General features: G+C 39.5%; 1 protein-coding gene across 1 annotated transcript in view; it reads right to left on the bottom strand.

Moving 5' to 3' along the window:
- Positions 1-3,287, bottom strand: part of DNAJC5B (DnaJ heat shock protein family (Hsp40) member C5 beta) — a 17,126-nt gene extending 13,839 nt beyond the window's left edge. The window contains exon 1 of the mRNA XM_027638829.1: positions 3,181-3,287. Coding sequence (XP_027494630.1) covers positions 3,181-3,287 — 107 coding nt within the window. The remainder of the gene's footprint in view (positions 1-3,180) is intronic.
- Positions 3,288-25,173: the final 21,886 nt, after the last annotated feature.

The following is a 25,173-nucleotide window of genomic DNA, read 5'->3' as shown; positions in this document are numbered from 1 at the left end:
AACTCCGGCTCGAAGGAATGTCCTTTTGGCTCTGGCCCAGATCCTGCGGCACTGCTGTGTTTTTGGCCCTGCCCAGGTGGCTCCTCTTCAATGGTTGCCTAGCCTTGAGCTCTTGCCTCACTTTGGGAATACAACTGGACAAGCAGTTTGGAGTGAACCCTGGGCAGGAGATGTTGGTCCTGACCACCAGGGTTGTCCGCACCTCCAGTAGGAAAGTGAGTGGGGGGGTGATGGTGTGAGAGCAACGCCAGTGGGAGGCCCAGGCTTTGGGTACAGGGCATCCTGAATCAGGGGTAGCTGCACGGGAGGGGAGAGGACCTTAGGCAGAGCTGCAGGATGGGGAATTAGCTCAAGCTAATTAGCTAAGCGCTTGCTTAGCATGCGAGAGGGAGTGGGATCGATGCCTGCATTCTCCAATGTTTTTAATTCCCATTACCTGGACACATAGGTGTCCTTTGTCCTCTTGGGTCTGTGGGGAGCCTTCGTTGTACCCTAAGGCTGCATCAGGAGTAGCATAGGTCATTGGCATAGGCAAAACATTATCCCTCCTTGTTTGGCAGTAATTAAATGCCATTCAGAGTACTTCACATATTTCCTAATAAATTTCTTAATCACCATTATACTCTGTCACAGAGGTATCAATCTGTTGGAGCAAGTCCAGAGGAGGGACACCAAGATAATTAGAGGAATGGAGCTCCTCTCCTCTGAGGAAAGGCTGAGAACCAGTATTATTCAACCTGTAAAAGAGAAGCTTTCAGGGTGACCTAACTGGGATCTTGCAGTACCTAGAGGGCCTACAAGAGAGCTGAAGAGGGACCTTTGACAAGGGCATCCAGTGATAGGACGGGGGGAAGGGCTATAGACTGAAAGAGGCTAAATTTAGATTAGATATTAGGAAGAAATTCTTAACTGTGAGGGTGGTGAGACACTGGAACAGGTTGCCCAGAGAAGCTGTGGATGCCCCATCCCTGGAAGTGTTCAAAGCCAGACTGGATGAGGCTCTGAGCAACCTGGTCTAGTGAAACGTGTCCCTGCCCAGGACAGAGGAATGGAACTAGATGATATTTAAGGTCCCTTCCAACCCAAACCACTCTATGATTTCTTTTGTAAATAGTCTATAAAACAGGATCTTTTGAAACTTCTGAAGAAAAGAAATCCAGTATCTTTATGCATATTACTTCACTGTCAGACTGGAAAGCCGAAGTCAAAGTACAGTTCAAGTTATTATGCCAAAAAAAGATTCTAAAGATTATTTTTGTATGGTATTGAAGATAAACAGACCTCCTTTGAAATTCTGCTGATTAGAAGCCTATTAGCTTTACTCTTTGATAAATTAGATTGTGTCAAACTCCAAATAAAAGCACAGAGAGGTACATCTGTCATGTTTATTAAAAAGTAAATTTTGCCCTGGGCTGTAGTAGTATGATTAATAGTGACTTAATTAATAATGGCAGGAAACTCAGAATCAGGTATTGCTGGTTTTATACCTTGTACTAAAGAATACCAGTTCAGTAGCAGATTTTTGGATTAGCATAAATTAAAAGACAATTAAAGCAAATCTATGAGACTGACTCATCATTTTATCTTGCAAATATTTACAGCTACTCCATTAAAAGTGAATCCCTCTGACATTTCCACTTTAGTCAGAAGCAGTCTTTTTTTTTCTCTAATTACTAATAGAGATGGAGAAAGCACCACTGTCAGTTTTGCCATAGATCACTATGTAAATCATCTGTATTCATGTTCAGCACTAAATAAAGTTAATTCCTTTCTACGTTCTCCCATGACAACTCTCTCCATTGGGGATTAAAGAAGGCCTCCTTTACAGAAAATTAGATGTAAAAGCAACAGGAAGACATGAGGTTTGTTACAAAATATAGTCTCTGAAGCCAGGTTATACTACAAGGACACAGAAGGCGCAAGTCATGAATGAATTTGATAATGTAGTAAGCTTTTTCCCCAGTGGTATGATTATGCAAGACAACAGAACAATGGGTTGTCAACAATTTTTTTTCCATTGTGTGAAAAGTTTGGACAATCACTACTTCTGCCTCCATGGGCAGAATTAACAGAAAAGGGAGAAATGAATTTGTTCAAAAACATGGAGGACAGAGTTCCAGCAAAATTCAAGCTAAGCAATGACACAAGTAGACCTATTTCATAACTCCTTTCTGAGTTCAAATATATTCTTACATTTCATAGGAAAAGCAAGCCACATTAAAGTTTAACTGGTAATACAGTGCAACCAACAACACCCAGAGCGATGCTGTAATAAAAGCTTTACAATATTTCTTAAACCTGAAAGTACATGCCTGATATATTTCACTGCCAATACAATTTATTTCACTCATGACATTTAAAGTTCTTTCTCTTTCAACAGCAGCCAAACAGATTTAGGAGCAAAATGACCCATAAAATCTTCTGGTCTTACTTCTAGATCTTGTTACATTTCACCACTAAAATATTTTTCACCATTTTGGTAACTTGTCTTTGGGTAAAACTTGTCTTCATGTCCTCTCTTCTTTTTCAATAGAGAAACTACCATTTTCTGTGCCATATTTTTCAGTAGTTGGTTACACTCACAATTAAAACCATGTACCTTTTTCAGCTCAAATAATTTTCAAATTCCAAGCATTGGTTTTGGTTATGCCTGCCTTCATAAAGTGAAGAACCCTCTTACACTTAGTAATTTTCCCTTTCAAGGATATTGCACGCTATAATCAAATAATCTGTTGGTCTTCTTTATTTTTTTTTCTGACAAGATAAATGAATCGAACTCTTTATATCTCTGACTCTACTTCTCAAATTATCATTATAGCACTTTTTTGCATTGGCTTTACTTTTCAACATACTTCAGGAAAAAGCTGTTATAAAACAAGAACTGGGTGCAGTATTCGAAGACTGTGCTTCACAAGCACAGCCTGTGTTAGTTTATCCTAACAGTCTGACCTCTCACGCAGTTAGATTAAAACATTTCAGATAAAGGACAGATTGTTTGTGGGATGAAATCAATAGACTCACATTGCATCATCTTGGATTCTTTTCAGGCTCACAGGTAAAAAAAAAGAAAAGATTGTTGCAATGAATGTCTACAGCGCAGGTAACTCAAAAAGTTACCTGGTATAATCATGCCAGACACATAAGCATTTTTAGACCTGTTGCAAAGCACACTTTACATACCTGTAGGACTTCTTAATCTCATCATGTGTTGCTCCTTTTTCTAGTGCCAGGATTTCATATAATGCTTCACCTGATGTTGACAAAGCACGTTGCCTTTGTTCAGCCATGTTGGCAGTGCATTACCAAAGCTGTCAATGTAAAACATAATTTAAAACACCAGGGACTGCAAGTATATATGGATAGTATTTCTTAGCATTCATTTTAATAGCTTTTTATGAGGCAGTAACCGGCTAAAAATACATGAAAGTGAATCTAGAATAAAATCTCCTCTAAATTATCCTCTGTTCTTCGAGATATTTTACGATTAGAAAAACATGAGAAAATGGAAAAGCCAAAGAACAGGAGCTTTTGTTTTAGTATCACTGTTCATACTAAAGGCTTGATGTTGCTGTCACTGAATTGATTGCCTAAATTTGCTTCAGCATTCATAACCAAACATTATATTCCCACTTAGTTTTATTTGTGATTGTTTATGTCTCTCTCTATTAACTCTATAGTGTGCTCACTATGACTGCATTCCTAACTCACAAGTCTGAGGACAGTGGAATGAATCTGGACGTGGGTAATGAGACTAGATACCAAGAATTGACCTTCGCATTATAAAAGTAACTTTATCACAACATTCTGCATGTGAAATACTGACATCAATCAGGGTCCTATCTTATTTGAGATACAAGAATTTGGGCTGAATTGATGAGCTTGTGATAGATTTAACAAGGTACCTTTACAGTATAGTTCAAGCAAAGGCTACGCACAGACTGACAGATTCAGTCCACTTCAGATCTATCTTTTGTTCCTTCTTTCAGCACAGAAGAGAAGCAGACAAACCAGTGATTCTCCACTGAGTGGATTCCACTACCTTCCTGCAGTTCACAGTTCATTCTTTTGTATTTGAAAAACCAAATACTTTTAACCCAGGCCTAGCTATTGCTAGGTGGTGACACAAAGAAACTCATGCAGCAGAAAATCCTTCTAGCAGCCTTCCAGTACCTAGAGGGCCTACAAGAGAGCTGAAGAGGGACCTTTGACAAGGTCAAAGGGGGAATGGCTATAAACAGAAAGGGGCTAAGTTTAGATTAGATATTAAGAAGAAATTCTTAACTGTAAGGGTGGTGAGACACCGGAACAGGTTGCCCAGAGAAGCTGTGGATGCCCCCTCCCTGGAAGTGTTCAAAGCCAGACTGGATGAGGCTCTGAGCAACCTGGTCTATGCCCATGGCAGGGGATTTGTAACCAGATAATCTTGAAGGACCCTTCCAACCCAAATGATTCTATATAAATCATAATTTAAAACACAAGATGAAGATACCTATGATTCATGATAGAAAGCTGCAAATCTTTAATGGTAGACTTGTCACAACAAAACCCTCACCGCAACTCCTTTATTTCTTTGAACATTGCACCCACCTCCAAACGTTGAAAAGTGATCACAGAAAAAGCCTAAAAGTGAGCTGTAACCCCAGCTATAAGAAAAAATTTTGAGAACCAGTTTTGTTAGATAAGACTACCCTCTCTGCTATTACACTCTTCTCAATGCTGAGCACGAAACACTATCATGCCATTATTCATATATTATTTACTAGGTCACATTTTGGTTCAGAACCAGCCATGTAACACTTTTAAGTTCTTCAGCTTTGTTCAATATGGAAAAGAAAATCAAATACCATGTAAGTACACAGAGAAATATAATCCACTGAGTAATTCTGGCACATAGTAATTGATTTACTAAAAGACCTAAATTTGTGCATATTTACTTTGATTTTTTTTCTGATCATCTAGCACACAATTTAGGGTCCTGTGATCTGCTGAAAAAAAATTTCCTCTCTATTTTTAAGTGTTGTACACAATCCATCAACTAAATGGACCTAACTTCAGTTTTTATGTTAATAATTAAGAATGAAATTGCATATGAGCATCTAGATATTACTTTACCACCTGCAGTAGTTACCATGCTATTTGTTAATAATGGTATGCTTTGAGCATATTTAACGTAATCCTGGGATCTATCTTGATCACACCGGAATCAAGCAAAGCACATCAACCCTGTCAATGCACCAAATAATGGTGGGCAACCATGTGAAGTCACAGATAGACAGCATTAGTTAAAAATCTGTTACATAGTGCTGATCAGCTACATGGCAACTCTGAAGCATAAACCAAAATTAAAGTTACAATGGACTTAATTCTGAAGAACTAAAATGTTATGTAATTTGTATTTTGTCATAAAATAATTTTAATAACCTAATTAGCTATGGAAATTTAAACTCACTAGCCTGTTCAGTTTTCTAGTGATTAATCACCTTTAAGGTCTAGCAACTCAAAATTATTTCTTATTCATTTAAAGCAGTCCTATAAAATACTAAAACTGCAATGAGAATACTATTCTAGAAAAAGTTACACTTTCCTTATTAAAGAGGATTCAACAATCACAATTTTAGTGCTAGATACAGTCCTGATGGCTGAAATTATGTCAGAATCCTGTTTTCAAGCTATGTATTTTTGCTCCAGTAGAACAAAGTCAAGAAAATGTTGTTTCCTTCCTTGAATGACAATGAAACAAAAGACAATCCAAGTTCTGGTAATAATTCCACATCTCCTAAGAGGATGGGACCTCAGTTAACTTCAGCTGGTTTTGCGTAAATTTTATATTATCCAGGATTAAATATTTTATACAGGGGTTGTAATAATATGACTTTTTTTCTTACAATACCCATAGTCCATTTGGATTTGTGCTGAAAAATAAGACAAAGTTATTCAAATAACATACCTGCTTCAAAAGTGATGGAACACAGTCTGGCATGTATAAACTCACAACATTATCAGTTTGATATCTTGATATCTTTATGCCAATATCATCCAAAAGGAAAGAAGCAAGTGCCACCAGAAGCCCGGTTCCACAGAAAGCAGCTGCTGTTTTTCATCCTTCACAATCAAGGTAAACAGGTCAGTGGAGTCTGATTACTCCTTTTGTTTGTTTGTCCAGTATCCAGTTGGTTATCTCTCAGGAAGATCTATGAAAGAACGAATAAAACATTCATGAGCCTAAAGGCTGCTCTATCCAAAAGTTAATGACACCGAAAAATGTGGGACGCCTGCGTATTCAGTTAGTTGTTCTCTGTGTTTACTCTTGACGAGGTCTTGAGTTTGTCTCTTTTTCCTCATGCAAATGCATCAAATATTTTTAAGTATACAACAGTCTTGCTGAAAATTTCACTTTAAGACTCGTCATGGCTTAGGTTTACTACATAGTGTCTTCCAGAACAGGATTAACTGAAGAAGTCCCTTTAGGACTCCTCCTGAGTTCTAGTAAATTTTTATATCAAAAAAGAAGATGCAGGATGTCTTCTCTTATTCTAATGAAGTTTCTCCTCTGAATTATACCATGAAAAGCTATACCATTCCTTTCCATTTGGAATACAGGAGACTATAAATGCCAGAGACTAAAAACCTCTAATTTTTCTTGATATATCATCCTTGGAACCAAATAGTTCATCCTTTGAATTTAAAAAGTTCCTAGATCACCCAGTTAAAAATTATATATTTTTGTATGGGTTGACCTCGGCTGGTTGCCAGACCTCTACCCATCCACTCTCACATTATCGCCTCTCAACAGAATGGGAATAGAGAACAAGCTAAAAAGCTCACAGATAAGATAAAAATAGGGTGATCCCTTACCCCTTACTGTCTTGGGAAAAACAGACTCAGCTTGGGGAAAATTAATTTAATTCAATGCCAATTAAAATAGATTTAGATGGTGAGAAACAAGGACAAAAATTAAAACAACACCTTCCCCTCACCACCTTGTTTCCAGGCTCAAATTCATTCCTTCATTTGTAACTCATCTTTTCTCCATCATCAATGAGCAGAGTCAGGAGGGTGGGAATGGTGGGTTGTGGTGAGTTCTTAACAGTTCTTTTCTGCCACTCCTTGCTCCTCACATTTTTCTCCAGCTCCAGTGTGAGTCCTTCCACAGGCTGCAGTCCTTCATGAACTGTTCCAGTGGGAGTCCTCCATATGCCGTGTTTCCTGTCAGAAGAACTTATTCCTGCATAGCTGCTCTCCATGAACTACAGGTCCTTCAGGAAATATTCACCTTCTCTGGTAGGGGGTGGATGGGCTGCAGTAAAATATCTGCTCCACTGTGGTCCTCTTCACAGATAGAATGGAAATACCTGCTCCAGCACGGTCCTCTCCACACACTGCAGGGGAATCTTGGAATCTCTGCTCTGGTGCCTGGAACACCTCCTCCTTATTCTTCTCTGACCTTGGTGTTCACAAGGCTATTTCTCACACTTTCCCCTCACTCCTCACTGCCATGCTTTGTTTTGCTCTTTCTTAACTATGTTTTACTAGAGGTGCCACTAGCTTGGCTGATGGGCTTACCTGTGTCCTGTGTCTGTTGTGGAGCTGGCTGTATCCAGTCCTTACCTCCTGCCACAGGGGTTCCCTACAGTGCACTGCTACCTATATCTTGTCATGGACACCCATTTCACTTTTATGTAAAGTCCTGCAGGTGGATTTATGGAGCCCCATCACCCAGGTAAATCTACCTTAGTTAGAGTCAGTGAGTTTGTTCTTGAATTCTACTGCAGGACTGAAACTATAAATCTTTCTTTTTTTTTTTTTTTTTAAAAGCAAGTGTTATTATGATAATAAACCCCCACTATTTGTGAAAAATAAAGAAATAAAATGACAGCTGATAAAAAACCTGTTAAGTGGACGGTTTATAACGTGAAGAATATGATTTTAACATTTTTCTTGTTCTTAGGCATATTCTTTCCTTTCAAACACTCCCTCAAATTCCAGTTTTCTTTGGGGACAAGGCAAGGCACATTTCAATCTAAAATGTGAGTGTTTTTCATAGTTATGAGAAGTCAAAATAGCACAGACAAAATATCTTTCCAGGACAATAACAACGGAGTAGTCACAGCTAATTCTACTACATTGTATGAACACAATAAACCAGATTATTCAATCAGTGTGCTTGATCCCTATCTTTGAAATTATTTTATCATTCTTGCAAAACAAAACAAAACAAAATGTACACTTTTAAATGGTAAGAAGAAATTAAGGGGAAAAAAAAACATGCAGAAAATAAAATCACTTCCAGGCTCAAATCCTCTTTATTTATAAACATCCCATTACCAAGTACAAGATCCCTGCTCTGCATTCCTAGCACACACCGTGACTTGCGATTCCGTGTGGACACAGCTCCCTCTGGCGAGCACACCCGACACCACTCTGCAACCTACCTTGCTTTTCTTCTAAGCACTCCTTATTTCTTTGAAGGAAACGAACACAATCCCAGGAAATTTATGTTTTTTTCCTTTGAGGAATCTGTATCCTAAACACATTCTAAAGAATCTTTAAAAGACTCAAACTTTGCTGAATTGTCACAACTCTTTTGACAAATCAGCTATGCAATTTAGAAGAAGAGCCAGATAATTTAAAACCTGTTTACTCTTCTCATTAAGTTTTATTTTTTTGTATTGTGACACCTGCTGTGGTACCATGACGCTGCTGTGGTAGGCAGTGCAAAACTAAATGACAGTCCTACTCCCAAAGGACCTTATATCTAGAAGTCTGACTTATACTTTACATTTCATTTATATATCACATGTATTTCAAAACAGACAAATCAGAACATGTCTGAAAATTCAAAGTTGAATATCAGACTATAAAAAATTTGAAACATGGCCCAGACAGAACAGGAGGTCTGGGGTTGCTTCAGAAGCCTCCAGTTACACACAACCAGAGGTAAGGACTGAAGAACTCTGAGTCACTCCAGTCCTTCCTCCTACCACTCCCTTCTTTTCCTGGCTCATAGTGAGTTCAAGAACTAAAAGCCTGGAGCTGAAAGATATGCATGCATGAAGGGACTGGCATCATTGCTTAACAGTGGTGTAAATTTTTAGCTTCCAAGGCAAGGAAAGACAATTTTTAAAGCTGAATTATTTTCTTAGTTTGTTGGATCTGGTAGTGTTAATATTGATAACATCAAAGAATGTAGGAGATACAAGTGATCAGATAGAGCACTTCTGACCTTTATGGAGAACCTACAGCTTCTGAATCTTTCTTCCAATTGTGGCAGGGGAAGAAAATCTCAGACTTCACTTTGAGTAGTTTGGAGACTGAAATAAGCTATCTTGCTGATATGCTTCAGTGAAGCCAGTAGGTTAAGGGAGATGATCCTTCCCCTCCACTCAGCACTGGTAAGGTCACATCTGGAGTGCTGGGTCCAGATCAATGCAAGAGAAACATGGACGTACTGAAGAGAGTCCAAAGAATGGCCACAAGGATGATGAAGAGACTGGAGCATCGCTCCTATGAGGAAAGGCTGAGAGAGCTGGGACTGTTAGCCTGGAGAAGACTTGGTGGGGAAACTCACCAATGTATATAAATAAATACTTGAAGGGAGTGTGCCAAGAGGATGGAGCCAGGCTCTTTTCAGTGGTACCCAGTGCCAGGACCAGAGGCAATGGCACAAACTGAAACCCAGGAGATTCCCTCTTAACATGAGGAAAGACTGTTTCACCATAATGGTGACCAAGAACTGGTATAAGTTGCCCAGAGAGGTTGTGGAGTCTTCGTCCTTGGAAATATTCAAAAGCCATCTGGACATAGTTCTGGGCAACTGGTTCTAGGTGGCCCTGTTTACTTTCCTTGAAACTTCCCTAGTATTGTTATCACTAATTTCTGTGCCTTGTTCTGCAAAAAAGTGGTAAGGCTATTCGTAAGTATGTTGGAATTTATATCGGTGACTGACCAGAAGCAACAAGAGAAAGAAGGCTGATGAGGAGATTGAACAAGAGCTCTTGCTAGTTGATGACTTTTCACAGGTGAATGCATGGCAGTCTGAAAAGAAAGACCCAACACAAGTAAAGCATGAGGATATAAGTGAAGTAAGGTAGGCTGATGAGATGAGAGAATATGTGCATTGAAAAAGGGTGTTTACAGGAGTAGTGTGTGCTGTTTTTCCACTCTCTGGGCAGAATCTCTCTTTGGTTTTATTTTTTAATATTATGCTATGGTGATGTCAACATTAATAACACTCAGCTGAGCAAGCTAATCAAAGGGCAAAAGACTGAACAAGTGGAAAAGAATGCTTCTGCCAAGATGTGCTAGGCCTCTGGCTCAGGCATGGGGATTGATTTTTGTAAAGAAGGGAAGAGTACTTCTGAGTCAGCTATGTCCCAAAATGTTCTTCTTGTCATTTCTTTTTAGCCAGTCATGTTTCACATGCTCCTGGACATCTAGTGCCCAGCCTGAACTGTACTGCATGCTGTCAAATATTTACACAATCTCCTAAAGAAAAGAGAATTGATTTAAGGTCCCTTCTTCAGAGAAGAGAGACTTTTTAGATCTCAGTCAAGCCCAACAACTCTACAACAAGAAATTACATTCCTCTTGCCATATTTACAGAATAGTTACTGTCATTATGGCTTCAAAAGCAATAACAGAATCGATTTAAATAACATGATTGCACTGCATCCATTTTTAAATATATGTAACTATATTGGTAGGAAGGTATTCCATCTGGTAACCCATCTGCAACTTCATCTATACAAGAAGTAAGTATTCATAAGAGAACATTCATATATTTGAATTCTCTCAACATATTGTGACCTTCTGTTACTATTCACATAGAATATCTCACTTTAAATATATCTTGGGTTTTTAATATCTTTAACTGAAGTACAGGAAAAAAGTAGCAAACTCAAGAAGTATGAGCCTTAAATGAACAGTCAGTTGCATATCAAAATTGCTCATGCCTTTATGTGGTCAGTTTGACACAGAGAAGCAATCCAGAACTATAACTTCCTAGTTCATTCCAGTAAATCCAATTCAAAGGCTTGGCAGACTACCTAAGTGACATGATACAAACATTTCTTCCACAAAATTTAAATTAGAGGCCCCCAAAATTATGTTTTAAGTAATAGTAACATACTTAACTTTTCCAACAAGATACTCAGGGAAGATACACTGGAAATTTTATTTTCGTCTGTGGTATATGAGGAAGTTCTGTCTATCCTCCTTAATTTAAAGTGAGTCACGAAGATAGCCATAACTAAGATGTCAATCTCAATAATATCTCTAGCTTTAAGCTAAATTACTTTCTGAAAAGCAAAGGCTAGGAAGTCCCTAGTTTATTTAGCTCTGACAACTCAGCGGTGAGTTTTCTAGAACTTCAAGTAAAAGAGAACTGAGTTTCCTAATTCTTTATTTAGGCAGTGCCTTGGTAATTTGTTTTGCAAGCAGCTGTAGTGATTTAAGAGAGTATTCGACAACTTTTTATTGTAGATTAACAAATTCACACTTGTGGTAGCAGGGTTATTCATTTTAGCACAGCCTAATCAGCTACAGTTAAGAATCAGGAAGATTAGCTTGAACAGTATAAATAAGTGTTTTGACCTATTTCTCAGGCTATTTTACCAGAAACAGATTAGGAAATAGCAGTATCACATCTTCACAGTACTTGCTCTTTAGGAATCAACCGTTCCTTTTAGTCCTCCCCACCAGGCACAACCTTTCTCCAGCACCAAACAATTCTCTCCACTTGTTCCTCCTTCACATAGTTTTCTTAATGCACCCTCTGACATCTGCTGCAGTCTTTGCCTATGCACGCTCTTTCCTGAAATCCCTACATACTCCTCAGTTCCACTCTGCACCTACCCCTTAACTATTCTCTCCAAAATTCCTACAAGCTAGCTCCTTACCTACATAGTCCCCAGGAGGGAAGGGATGCAGAAGGGTAGATAGCAGTCAGTAGCCATTTCTTTGTAAAGCTTCATTAATCCTCACACTGGATTTATTGCCCTGTCTTAGAAATGCTCACTTAATTGATGGCTGAGAAAGGTAAATCCTTTTTGAAGTGCTGACCAGTAACTATCTTATCTAGAACAAGAAAGGAATGTCTGCTCAGTGGTTGAGTTACAAGAATTAAAGCAATAAGCAATCCCAGGAATAGAGGAATTACAGATTAAAGCATGAGAAGACAGAAGGCAAAGACGTTTTATTTTCCTGAATGTCACTCACTGTCAAAAAGCAAAAATTCCAAAAACATTATTTCATTATCCTAAATATTTCACCAAGAAAGTAAATAAGAAAAAACATTGACATGGATGCTCTTATTCACATATTAGGTATAGAAAAAGCCATGGAAATAATTTGCAATTATTCAACAGACTAACATATTAGTTAATTAGTTGCTTCACGGTTAACCGTTGATCACAACAGTTCTTAGGGTTGGTTCCCCCTCACCCCATTTCAGCTGGAAAATACTCAGAGCTGAAACTCAAAGTCTGAACCCGTGGGCTCACAATTGGTTCAAGTTAATTGGAGGGCTGCCAATGAAGGAGCAGTCCAAAATTTCACTGTTTTTTTTTCCTTGGTATTATCTTTTCTTAGTTTTCAGTTAAATCAACTTGCTAGTCTGACTCACTCTGTCACTGGCATCATTACTAGAGCTGATGCAATGGAAGTGGTGACATCACACCTTTTCAGCGGCAGCAAAGCCTTACATTGCTTTCAGCTCACCACAAAACTGCACCTTAAAATGTATATAGGGGTCAGAACACCACACAAGTGCAAAGCACAAGTAAATTTTGTGGAAAATAGCACAAATAAGGAGAATTAAGACTCCTCTGGACTAATCTGTGGCTACAGGATAGGTCAATGTCTAGCAGCATATTAAATACTTTGGAGGCTTCTGCTGCCAGCTTTACAGTGCCATGGTTGCATGACATAAGGTGCTGTTTCCGCTGAAATGCTCTCTGCCAATTCAATTTGTTCTAACAAAACTTTGATAGTTACCTTTGCCCTGGCGGGATAAGTGCTGCAACAGGCATTGGTTCCCCACATAGGCCTAACCCTCTGTGGTTCCAGCACCACATGTTCCTCTGCAACCAGGATAAAAGAAAACAGGCGGCATAAAATCCTTACGAAGCACTCTGCTAATTTGACAAAAATGTAATCATGTGCCCACACCTGATCCAGATCAAATTTGTACTGCTGGGTGATGTGGCATGGCCGAGAGCCAGCGGTAATGATTGTGGAACCACAGCATTCAGCTAAAGCTTCTCCTGCAGATGAATTACCTGTACAGGAGACTGTAAATACAGAGTGCGGCCTATCACTGTGGAAACAGCTTGTGCAGGCTCCCCAGAACATGCCCTGATCTGCACAAAAGAGGCACAGGCATAACCCCTTGCCAAACCACCTTTCTTTCTACCCTCAGAGGGAGGGTGCTGGGTTAGCCTCTGACTGAGAGCATTAAGCAGGGGAGGGGAAAAAAAAAGGAAATTACATGTCTGAGGTTTTTCTTTCAGGCAAGTCTCTTATAAAAATAAAGGAGTGTACAAATGTCTTTGTTTCCCTGCCAACTTTTATAAGAACTAATTAAGACCAAGGAGAGCTTCATTTTCCTGTTTATTTCATAGAGAGAACAGCTAATGAATTTGACCTATTGATGATTTTGCAGCTGCCTGCTTTAATTTGCTTAAGATTGGGAAACAAAAAGTTACTGTAACAGCAACGAGCTGCCAAAGCTGCAGAGCGGTCACTGGTGCGTGACCAGTGATCCAGCTGTGTGATCAAACTTCAATTAGGCAGCTGTGACAACAGAGCGTGGGCTGTCCTTCTGAGCAAGAAAACAGTATTAAAATTATGGCCACTGCTTAGTACTTACTTATTTCCAAGTCGGCTGATTTGTCCATAATAAGGTCAGTATAACCATAAAGGTATAGAGCGCTGGCATTTATTCCCTGCTAAAGAACATCTTGCACTTTTCAACTTTATGATTTATCTATTGATTGCACTAGAAAATTCAGGCCACAAAATTCAGTGGTAATTGCTATCAATAAATAAAGAATTATGCTTTACTTGAAAACAATCTTTGGAGGGAAATATTCACAGCCCTTAACATAACTCATGCTTCTTAGTCCAGACGAATGGATTACAAGGCATTTATTGTATCAAGTAGTCCTATGGACTTTATGGAAATCACACAGAATTCAATAAAGAATTTTATGGCTGCTATAAAAGCTACAATATAATTTTTAATGTCCTTTTGATTCCGAAGGTGAGATCTCAGCCCTCTATAAATCAGTAACAGAACTCCCAATTGAGATTGGCGGAAATTGAACTCCCAATCATTTGCAACTCTTATTTATAAAATTTTCCACAAATTACTCTAGGTGCCTGGGGAACCTTATGGGTTTTACTCACATTAAATTTTACAGTGTTTTTTTTTCTTTTCCAAAGTAGGAGGGAGGATGATTCACTTCAGGGGAAGCAAGGTACTTTATTTTCTTGCTTTCCTTAAAAAAAAAACTCTTCACATTTTTACATGTTATTTCAAAATATTATTTCAAAACAATTTACAAATACTAGCCAGGGATTCCCAAACCGTGGTTTCCTAGCAGCAGACTACCTAAGCTACTTAAGAAGGCATGTACAGTCCTTGGGAACTCCTGTTGCCCTGCTGCACCATTGGTCACCAGCCAAAGTTAACCCTGCATCAGCTCATGTACGAAGCTTTGTACAATTCTAACAACTGGGAACTAGAATATCAAATAACAGCAAACTCTCCAGATTTCCACTGTTTATTTTATTCCAAAAATCACAAATCTGGAGATGTGAAGCTTTTTCTGGGAAGCAGGGCAAAAGCCTTCTCCTTCTTACAGCAAGTAGAAATTGGCCACCAGAACCCTCTGGCTGGAATGTAGCAGTATTATAAAGACTGCCAGTGTGTACATGGAGTCTATACCATAGAAAGGGGAAATGGTTTGCTGCAGAACGCATGTCAGATCCAAGCAGAACAGAATTCATATTATATATTACTCGGTAATAGTCAGTATATGCTGCTACTGTTGCTTCACATCTCTGCTGCTGCTCGGCAATAGCGTATTTCACCAATTCTTCCTTTTTCCTTTTTACATATGATTTGAAAGTCACATACAATTTAAATTAATGTATTGTTAGAAATTGCAGACAAAACAGTGTTTGTTCCTACATTTGATAAGTAGCAATTATGAATAAGTTTGCATGATGAACATTTGTTCAATTTTTTTTCCAAGTAGTGTTTAGAAAGATCTGTTTCATCAATTGTTTCCACAAGTGGACATTCATGCATACAGACATGATAAAGTGACAAGAAAACAAAAATATAAACGAAAATTAATTATATGGCAATTTATGCTTTGAATTTCTATGTTGTTTGAGAGCATAGCTTCACAACATTAATTTTTTTCTGCATCTTGCAAAAAAACAGGCACTGTTTTGACTTAAGTGTATTAGTATTAATTCTGACTTCTAACAAATTAAAGTCAATTCTCCCATTATCTGGGAATTGATTAGCTTGGCTAAAAGTGCAATAAGATGTCATTTGCGCACAGATCACCTAGTGCAAGATCACAGCACTTTATCACCAAATTAGGCTTTTTGGGCCTGCCCTCAATTCTTTGTGGTCTCCAGTAAAGTGACAGTATCTTTCTTTAGAGGTTTTACACTCTTTCTGTCTTTTTAGACAAATTATACGTATTGCAGAATATGGGCTTTCTACTTATTTTGTATAGTCACAACTTGAGTGTATAAGTAAAACCTCCTGCATAGAACTAAACAGATGTCGTGGTTTTCCCTGGTGTTAGATATCCTATAAAACTTGCCATCTCGCAGGTTTTGAACAAGTTTCAGACTAGTAAATTTATTTAGATTTTATACATTTTAGTATGAAATTGCTTACCAAAGAATTATATTAACAATAAACATTATAAAAGTTGCTTATTTTCTTAAGTCTATACTTGTATAAAAGTATTCTTCAAACTTCTAGTCATGTAATTAATCTAGAAAACTGCTGACATGGTATTGATTTATGTAGATTTAACTGATGTTCTGACATGACTAGAGGGTGCTCTCCATAACCCCAGCTCAGCAAAGCATGTAAGAACACGCATAAAATTAAGGATGTGCTTTGTACCACTAATACTTTATGCCAATTAACCCATATTTTCACCACAATTTCTGTTATGCCTGTCTTGTGTCATAAGTATATTACATATATATACCACAGATGTTATATATTCCATATCTAGGTTATATATTAATCTTACCTGTTATATCTTTCAATATGTTACACATATATTGCAATGAATATATTTATGTGAGATTTTAAAGCTAGATTTTTCTAAAATGAACCACTTATGGAATTATATAGTATCTGAGTAACTCCTTACATAATGCCCATGACTTACGTGAGTTTTTACGATACAGATGACGTGTGCTAATTATGGCCTTATTCCAAAAGGGGCATTCCTATCTCCAGTTACATACCTGCACCTTGTACCAACTGTGCTGTTTGGCCTTTCCCAGTTTGTTTTTTGTTTGTTGTTTTTTGAGGTTTTTTTCGCTAGGGTCAGAAGAGCTAAGATTAATTTTTTGCCAGTTTAACTCCCTAAACTCTCTTGGCCTACCCTAGAGCTGAGCATCCATACTGGTAGGACAAGCAGCCAGGAGGCGTGAGGTGGTGGGGCATGGCCTGTCTGCACAGCTACATAGCTTAGCACAATGTGTATTAGCAAAATGCATATTTTAAAACCACAGTTCCAGTGCACTCCACACCATGAAGAGGCTCAGCCTGTGTTTCAGTGCACTCTTCCCCCCACTCAGTTTTTATACAAGAGACTCCTCTCTAATTAAATGTAAAGCTGCTTTTAAGAAATTGATCAAAAAATGTTCTCCTAGTACTTCGACTGTCTTTTGTCTGGATATAAAAGTTTATCAGAGTTAATCCTTTTAGTATGCACTTGTCTTACAAGAACAATTCTCGTTCATTTGGTCAAGACAAAGGAATTCAGGACTCTCTGTAAACTAACCCTCCCATCACCCTGTTGCATTTTTGTTGACATATTGGCAATATTCCTTCCAGTTCTAATTGGGTTAAGCACATAGAAATTTAGTGAGTTGTAAATCTGACAGGATTCCAGTTACCCTTTTGCAATTGTTAAAAACAAAAGGTTTAGCAAAGAACAAACCTAAAGAAAAGCAGAGCTAGTCTCTTGAAAGTAATGAAATCTTCTCGCTGCATTTGCTCAGGTAGTTAATGGGAAGACTGGCAGAATGACAGATGTTTTTCCAGACTTGCAAGGAGAAGTCATGCTGATGCTAACTCCAACACATTCTTTCCTTCACAAAGAAATGTCAGGATGCTACATAGTGGAAAACCAAGAGTAGCTGTAAATATTTAATCCTCTGACTTCTATTCGTCTGAATGGGATTACCTTCTACTGCTGTAGGTTTTGATAGTCCCACCAATTAGCTAAAACAAGAACAAAAAGATGAAAATCCTCATTAATTTCTGAAGAAAGCTCAAATCTAATGGAGAAACTCTAGTAGTATATTTGAGTATCTTTAGAGAAGGCAGAAAAATAACTACTTGGAATACAATTTGAATACTAATTAGTAGACTTTTTACTACTAATGTGATTCTATTAATGTAATTGTTCATTCTAAGAGTAGTTAATATTTATTTCAACATAACTCTTTTTGTGAGGGAATAATTGCATAAAATAGCACTTCAATAAAAATAAAATTGAATAGTAAAAAAGCCAAAACACAAGAGGAATGTAGGTGTAAGATAAGGACTGCTAGGTTCCTGCATGTAGTCATCCAAATTATCAGATGTGCAAATGCTGCAAGTTACTCAAATGCCCATTTCTGGTTTGCTTCAAACACCAAAGGGAGACTGTTGTTAAAGTGTACTTTTGTTGCTAGAAATCTTCCATTAATTTTAGCATATATAAAAAGGCAACTATTTTACATTTTCATACAAATATGATACTTCAACAAGGGAGTGTGCTCATCTTTAATATAACCAGACAAAATTAAAATGTTCTTTGAAAAATTCTATTGTAATTACCAGCACTGGTCTTATAAAAACCAGAACTAGTAAAACCTCATGCTTGTTGGTTTGTTGTGTTTTGTTTTTTTTTTTAAATAGGAATTGCATTTGCTGCTTCTCCTGTGAGCTCATTTCATCAAAGGACCCTCTGCAGAATTAATTCAGTGTAAGGTCCCTTATGTCCTAGAAGAAGGCAGGACCCCAAGAAAGGTCTCATTTTTGAGCTGTAGACAACAAACTGCTTTCTTTTAGTTTTTGACAACACAACACAGTGAGATTAATAAGACACTGTTGCTTCAGTCTCATTGGTTAGCAGGAACTTTAGCTCATTATTTGATTTCTATCAGTATTTGATAGTCTCAGTTTTAATATTATAAGACACCTTTACCATATATCAATAGGCCAATAAAGGATCAGATGGGACATCAGGAATATTTTGAACCTAAACACAACTTCCAAATCAAAACCTAACTCTAGTCCCTAATCACGGGGAAATTTTTAAAAAATAAAAGTCAAAATTCCTTTGAAAAATCCTTGTAAAGACTGCTAAAAATTACTGCTAAAAATTTACACCAGTAAACAAATGTAGAAAGGATATGCAACTTTAATGAGGTAATGGGGCAACATATTAAAAAAAGCTAGAAAACCCAATAAAAAATAAATCACCACATTTTTTTAAAGACAGAACAGGTGATTGATGCTCTACAGCTTATCATGGAGGTTACCAAGTACTGAATGCTGAATGGTACCTTAAGAAATGATTCAGCTGGTGAATGTGCAATGCTTTTGTTACATCAGTTCATAGGGGTCCAAGCCCACCTCCATTACTAACACAAAAGGCTGTGAATTTTCAGCTTCTAATAACACCATTAAACTTGTAAGCTGCACCTCTGAAACTGCACCTGGGGTTCTCATATCCTCCCACTCTGATATTAAAAATATTCTGTGCATCAGCTGTTATTATGCATGTAAAAATGACACAAAGAGAAGCTTTTTCCACAGGCTCATGCTGACACCAACGCCCTTATTCGTTTTAACTGTAGTATGAGGATTTTTGTCCAGGTAACCATAATCACTGAGAAAACAGAGCTTCAATGGCTGAAACTATTTAAGCTGTGTGCACTCTCGCTAAAGTTTTTTAGGAGTGCATTTAAGAAATAATTATTTCCAATAACATCTTCAGTGGAGTTAGAAAAAGTTGTCTTTGAATCCATATTAAAGTTTTGACAGTCTGTAGCTGTGCTCAGAACTGACTTTTGTTAGCCTGTTTCCATAGTCAGTCCCTGCTCCTGAAGACTATAAATTATCAGTAAAACTTAAAGTCTTAAATTAAGCATAAAGGACAATTCTTAGGGCTGGAAGCAATAAAAACCTTGAAATCCTCTGGGATCACTCTTAAGCTTTCTGCTCCAGCTTGCTGGTTTTGGTGCATAATTGGTACATTTCTATTAGCCACTGTCTGTTTAGTGAAACTGAAGTTATTATAAATATTGAAAATATTCTCAACAGTTTTCAATATAGTATTCAAAATACCAGAAACTGAAGGTAAAGCAAACAACCAGTCTGCCCAGACAAGTCAGACGGACTTTATCTGCCTCTCCAGCAGAGTGACAAAACCTGTAGCTAATGGGAACACGGTACACATGACTTAGCTTGTCTTTACTGACACTGTCCTTCTACACAGCCCGCCCTGACACCACTATAAACGAAATCACATATCCCACTTCATCTGATCGACTTCACAGGCACAAACTGAAGCAACTAAATTAGGAGAAAGGTTGTGCTGTGTTGCTGCTTCTCAGTGGAGAGAAAGGCAACTTCAAAGAACAACTTGAATGGCCTGCTGTCTCTCCCTTAATTATTGACTATGAAATTGGCCTTAGGCAACTAGTCTCCAGGTTAAGCCTCAAAAGCCAGGAAAGATGAACCTGGGCCATAAAATAGATAAAGCTACTGCAATACAGGTGCAAAAATGATTGGAAACCATTCCCAGAGGAGTTAGTAAGGGTTGATAGGATTTACTAAATGCCAGTCTTCAGAACTCTTCCAGGTCTTAGACTCACTCATTCTTAGAATCTTTGCTGCTGAGCTGTTTTGAGAGTATGCTTATTAAATTTGCAGATGACAGAGAGCCAGGAAGGTCTGGAAGTAGAAGGACAGGACTTGTACTCACTCTTGACAAACCAAAAAAATGGGTTGAGGAAATCACAACACACTCAGGCAAAGGCAAGTGCAAATTATCCCACTCAGGAAGGACAAATACACTGAGGGGATGGTGCAAAGTTCTGTAGAAAATATCTGGGGTGCAGGGGATGGCAAGCAAAGTAGGAGTCAAGAATGTTGTATTGCCACAAAAATTTAAACAAGCCCAACGCAGACCCAGGACAAGGCAGAGGGAAGGGACACATCAAATAGGGACATAAGTACATTTCAAATGAGCTGCCAGAGGTCTGGAATTCCTATGAAAATACACAGTATTCACTCAGGTAATAAGTCTGGGTGAAAAAAAAAAGGACATATCTGGTTATGTGCCAAAGAAATGGCACATGCCAAAAACAATGTCTAAAAATGCAGTTACCAAGGACATAACAAACAAAGCGACTTTCTACTTGTCTACAGAAATAACCCTGCCTTTTATATCACATAACTTCTTCAGGTTAGAAGAAAAGTTAAAATCTCTTGTGCTTGTCTTGGTCATTTACCTGTACAAATAAATATTTTCTGTGTTCTCATGGTGTTTTCAAAGTACAAACATGTTATGCCTTTGAGGATCCTTATTTTCCATTTTGTATGAGAACATGAGAAAAGCATCCTCTTCTGTTCAGACTGTTCAGACTGTTCAGTTCTGACAGAGTTAGCTGGCTGTGCCCCAGAGAGGCACTCCGTGCCATGCAGTTAGCCCAGCAGAATGTCTTTGTGGAGTGCCTGTGTGATTTCATCCTCTTTTCACAGTAACCAGAAAACTAAACTAACTCTGATTTTGTGATCTTCCATCTCTCCAGTTTCGTGTGAGTGCTGTTCCTTCTGATAAGTCTGGCCATCAGTAACGCTTCTTCCTCGCTAACAGCACCCTGAAAATTATAATGATGTGTAAAAGACATTAACTGCAAATGTGAAAAGAAACATCGAAATGTTATTAATACCCCCTAAATTTGAATATTCTAATCAGGCTCTATTAATGGCTGTATCTGCCATGAGAAAGAATTCACAATATGCAGGGCTTACACAGCTGAACTGTGGCACCTCACTATGTCCTATGATGCATTTAAGACATGCAGCACTGTGGTACTCAAAGAACTCCACGGTTCACTAGGAGAACAACTTAATTCAAACAAAAGGCTGTGAATGAAAACTTTGGTGTCGCTATAGTTTTATGACAAAAATCAGTAAAAACCTTTTGCCTTTTCTACAAGCTCTTAACTTGCAGCAGGTGAAGACAGCAGATGGAACTGGCAGGATATAAGTCACAGAACATGCATTCTTTTTGTAACAAACATATTTAGGCTGAAAATATGTGACTTACATCGTAATTTTAAGGATTTGCCTATTATTCAGAGGCAAGATTGGGGGTTGGAACTAGATGATCTTTAATGTCCCTTCCAACCCAAGCCATTCTATGATTCTAGAAGAGTCTTCCTTGTAAGCTTATACAAGAAATCAACACCTGGCTAATATTAACTTCTGTATTTATTAAAAAATAGTAATTTGTGTCCTGAAAGCAGCACACTTATAGAAACAGCCACTGCCTGGAAAACCTATGCTTACCTCATAATAATGTATTTTCAGTTTCCTTAAAGGTGCTTATGTAATGTTAATCACAGATCAAAGATAATATGAGGGATAATACTGGTTATGTTATTTAAGGCTATACTGGCTCAGATTGAGAACTAAAATGACCTTAAAGAACTAGTTTCAACTAATCAGGTGGAAAGTACACAAAGCTGACAGGAACCATAAAACTCATTATCAATAATCTTTACTCATAGTTTGACCTTATAGGATTGAAATATGCACTATTTATATTCAGTGAAAGTAAGAATATGCACTTTTTTCCCCTAAAAGACATGACATATTGTTTATGAATTAAATTTTAGATTGACTAGTGTAAAAATCCATCCTACCTGAGTACAGGAAAATAATTCATTATTAGTAGTAATTTTGAAAAATGAATGAGAGGGAAATCCTGATTCCAGTGAAGCTGGTTGTGTTCTATCAGTAACTTAAATGCACTGTAGATTTAATGTTAACAGGCCAAACATGAGTAAACTGTCAAAAAATGCAGAAGAAAACCTGACATGTCTTAATTACTGGAAAAGAAAAAAGGCTGAGTATGTGATTTGACTTTGAATTACTATGTGCTTATTATATCTCGAATTATTGCATGTATACATTATAAATACATACTGAGAATGCTTGTGAGATTTTTATTTCAAAAACGGTGAAAAAAACAGCTGAAGAAGCTTTTAAGACATGGTACTTGATCCACTGTCCTCTCTCATGTGTCCGTATGACCTCGTGACTACCCGTGAGACAATGTGGGACTGCAGTTCTGCAAAAGAACAAGGTGCATTTGTTAACTTCACAGCTCCAGGTGAAATAGCCACCAGTCCACATCTATAAACTTCTTGCTTCTATCACTAGTTCAAGCAGATGAAAATCTTCCATACAAACCACCTATTCTTTCCAAATGGGCTCCTCCAAAGCTGTGTCATTGCCTATAAATAACTATTATCATGTGAAATCTAAACCTTTCTGCCAGTAAGCAAGCACTTAGAAGAATAATGTATTATGCAAAATTAAATCATATGAATCATTTTGCAAAATATGATTTTTAAGTGGGTACAGGCACTTCATATATTATGCAAAGAACAGAAATGTTCCTTTACCTATCATGCTATATTTAGGATTTTTTTTTTTTTACGATGGAGAAATAAGAGATGAAAGGATGGGGATAAAAAAGCAGCTGCAGAGAGACACAAAGAGAGGCTTAGTCCTAAAAAGAAAAAAAAAACCAATGCAAAGTTTATTTCTAAGTGTTCCAGCTAATGTGATGTACATAATGTGATGTGACGGTCCAGATCACATAATGAATTATTCCTTCTCTCCCTTAGAGTCCAATTCCTGGAGTTGTGTGGTTTTCCAGGAATCTCATTTTTTTACCTTAACAAAAATTACACAGTTTCAGTTCTGTCTTGCAAAAAATCCCACCCCTCCACACTCTAAAAATGAACATCAAGGGTTCAAATGCAAATACAAACTCCCCAGTTTATTGCTGTTGATACACAGTGCATTTTAAAACAAAACTGTCTTTCCGTGTTTGATTTTCAAGCAGCTGCCCAAGCTGGGCATTCAAGGCCAGGCCATGCTGACTGGTGCCCAGCCCCCTGCAGGAGAAGCTGGATCTGGCCCCAGTGAGACCACAGCTCCCTCAGTGTGGCTTCCCCAGCCCTCAGGACATAGCAGGGGAGGGAACTGAGGGCTGACGGACACAGTCACAGAATATCCTGAGTTGGAAGGGATATCATTATATCCTGAGTTGGAAGGGATCATTAGAGTCCAACTCCTGGCCCTGCTCAGGACAGCCCCAAGAATCCCACCATGTACCTAAAAGCGTTGTTCAAACCCTTCTTGAACTCAGACAGGCTTGGTGCTCTGACCAAGGTGCTCCCTGGGGAGCCTGTTCCAGTGTCCGACCACCCTCTGGTGAGAAACCTTTTCCCAAATATCCAAAGTAAACCTCCCATGACACAGCCTCACGCCATTCCCTTGAGTATGGCATGTTACAACGTGGGGGTACCAAGACAAACACCCATTACCTTCTTTCCAGCCCGGGGCTTCCACGAGCCCTTTGCATCTCACATGAGCAGTGCCACACCTCGAGTCCTGTGTCCATTTCTGGGCCCCTCAGTTCAGGAAGGATATTGAGGTGCTGGAGCAGGTCCAGAGAAGAACAACGAGGCTGGTGAGGGGTCTGGAGCACAAGCCCTATGAGGACAGGCTCGGGGAGCTGGGGTTGTTTAGCCTGGAGGAGGCTCAGGGCAGACCTTACCACTGTCTAAAACTGCCCAAAAGGAGGGTGTAGCCAGCTGGGAGTCGGTGTACAAGTGACAGGACGAGAGGACATGGCCTCAGGCTGTGCCGGGGAGATTTAGGTTGGACATTAGGAAGAATTTCTTCACAGAAAGGGTGATTAGACATTGGAATGGGCTGTCCAGGCAGATGGTGGAGTCACTGTCCCTGGAGGTGTCTAAGGAAAGACTGGACATGGCACTTAATGCCATGGTCTAGTTGACACGGTGGTATTCGGTCATTGGTTGGACTCGATGATCTCAGAGGTCTTTTCCAACCTAAATGATTCCGTGATTCTGTGATTCCGTGGGGGTAGGAGAGGGAGGGAACGAGGGCGTCTGCGAGGGCGCGAGGGGAGGGCGGAGGGCGCATGCGTGCGGCGCCCGCCGAGCCGCCCCTGCCTGGTGCGCGCGGACGGGGAGCGCGAGTGTGGGCAGCGGTGACGTGATGACGCCGCTGTGCGCGTGTCGCCAGCCGCGCGACCCACGCACGGTCCGCCGGGCTCGTGCCTGCTCCTCCAGCCGGGCCGGCGCGCGGGCGGGGCGGAGGCTCCATCCCTCCTCCATCTCCTCCTCCTCCTCCTCCTCCTCTTCTTTCTCTCCCTCCTCCTCCTCCTCCTCCTCTCCGTTCTCCTCCTCCTCCTTCTCCTCCTCCTCCTCCTCCTGCCCGGGTCCCCTCTCCGACGGCCCGGCCCCTTCCCCTCAGCGGAGCGGCGCCTCCTCCTCCTCCTCCTCCTCCTCCCGCTCCCGGCCGTGCCGGACAATAGGGGCGAGCGCGGCGCGTGTCCCTTGGCGCGGCCCCCGGCCCTCCATGCGCGGCGCGGGGCAGCGGCGCTGACAGCGGCTCCCGCCGGCGGCAGCGCTCCCGAGGGCGGGCGGGAGGGAGGGAGCGGCGGCGGCCGCGGGCTGCGGGCCGGGACTCGCCGCCCCGGGCGCTGACAGAGCCGTCCCGCTCCGCCGCCTCCCCCCAGCTCCCGCCGGCGGCTCCCGCCGGGCTTTGGCGGCAGCGAAGCACAAAGGCGCGGGGCC

The sequence above is a fragment of the Corapipo altera genome, unplaced genomic scaffold, assembly GCF_003945725.1.
Source record: "Corapipo altera isolate COAL_440 unplaced genomic scaffold, ASM394572v1 49, whole genome shotgun sequence".
NCBI classification, from domain to species: Eukaryota; Metazoa; Chordata; class Aves; order Passeriformes; family Pipridae; genus Corapipo; species Corapipo altera.
Note: the sequence above shows the minus strand (reverse complement) of the source record. Positions and strands in the feature narration are given on the sequence as shown.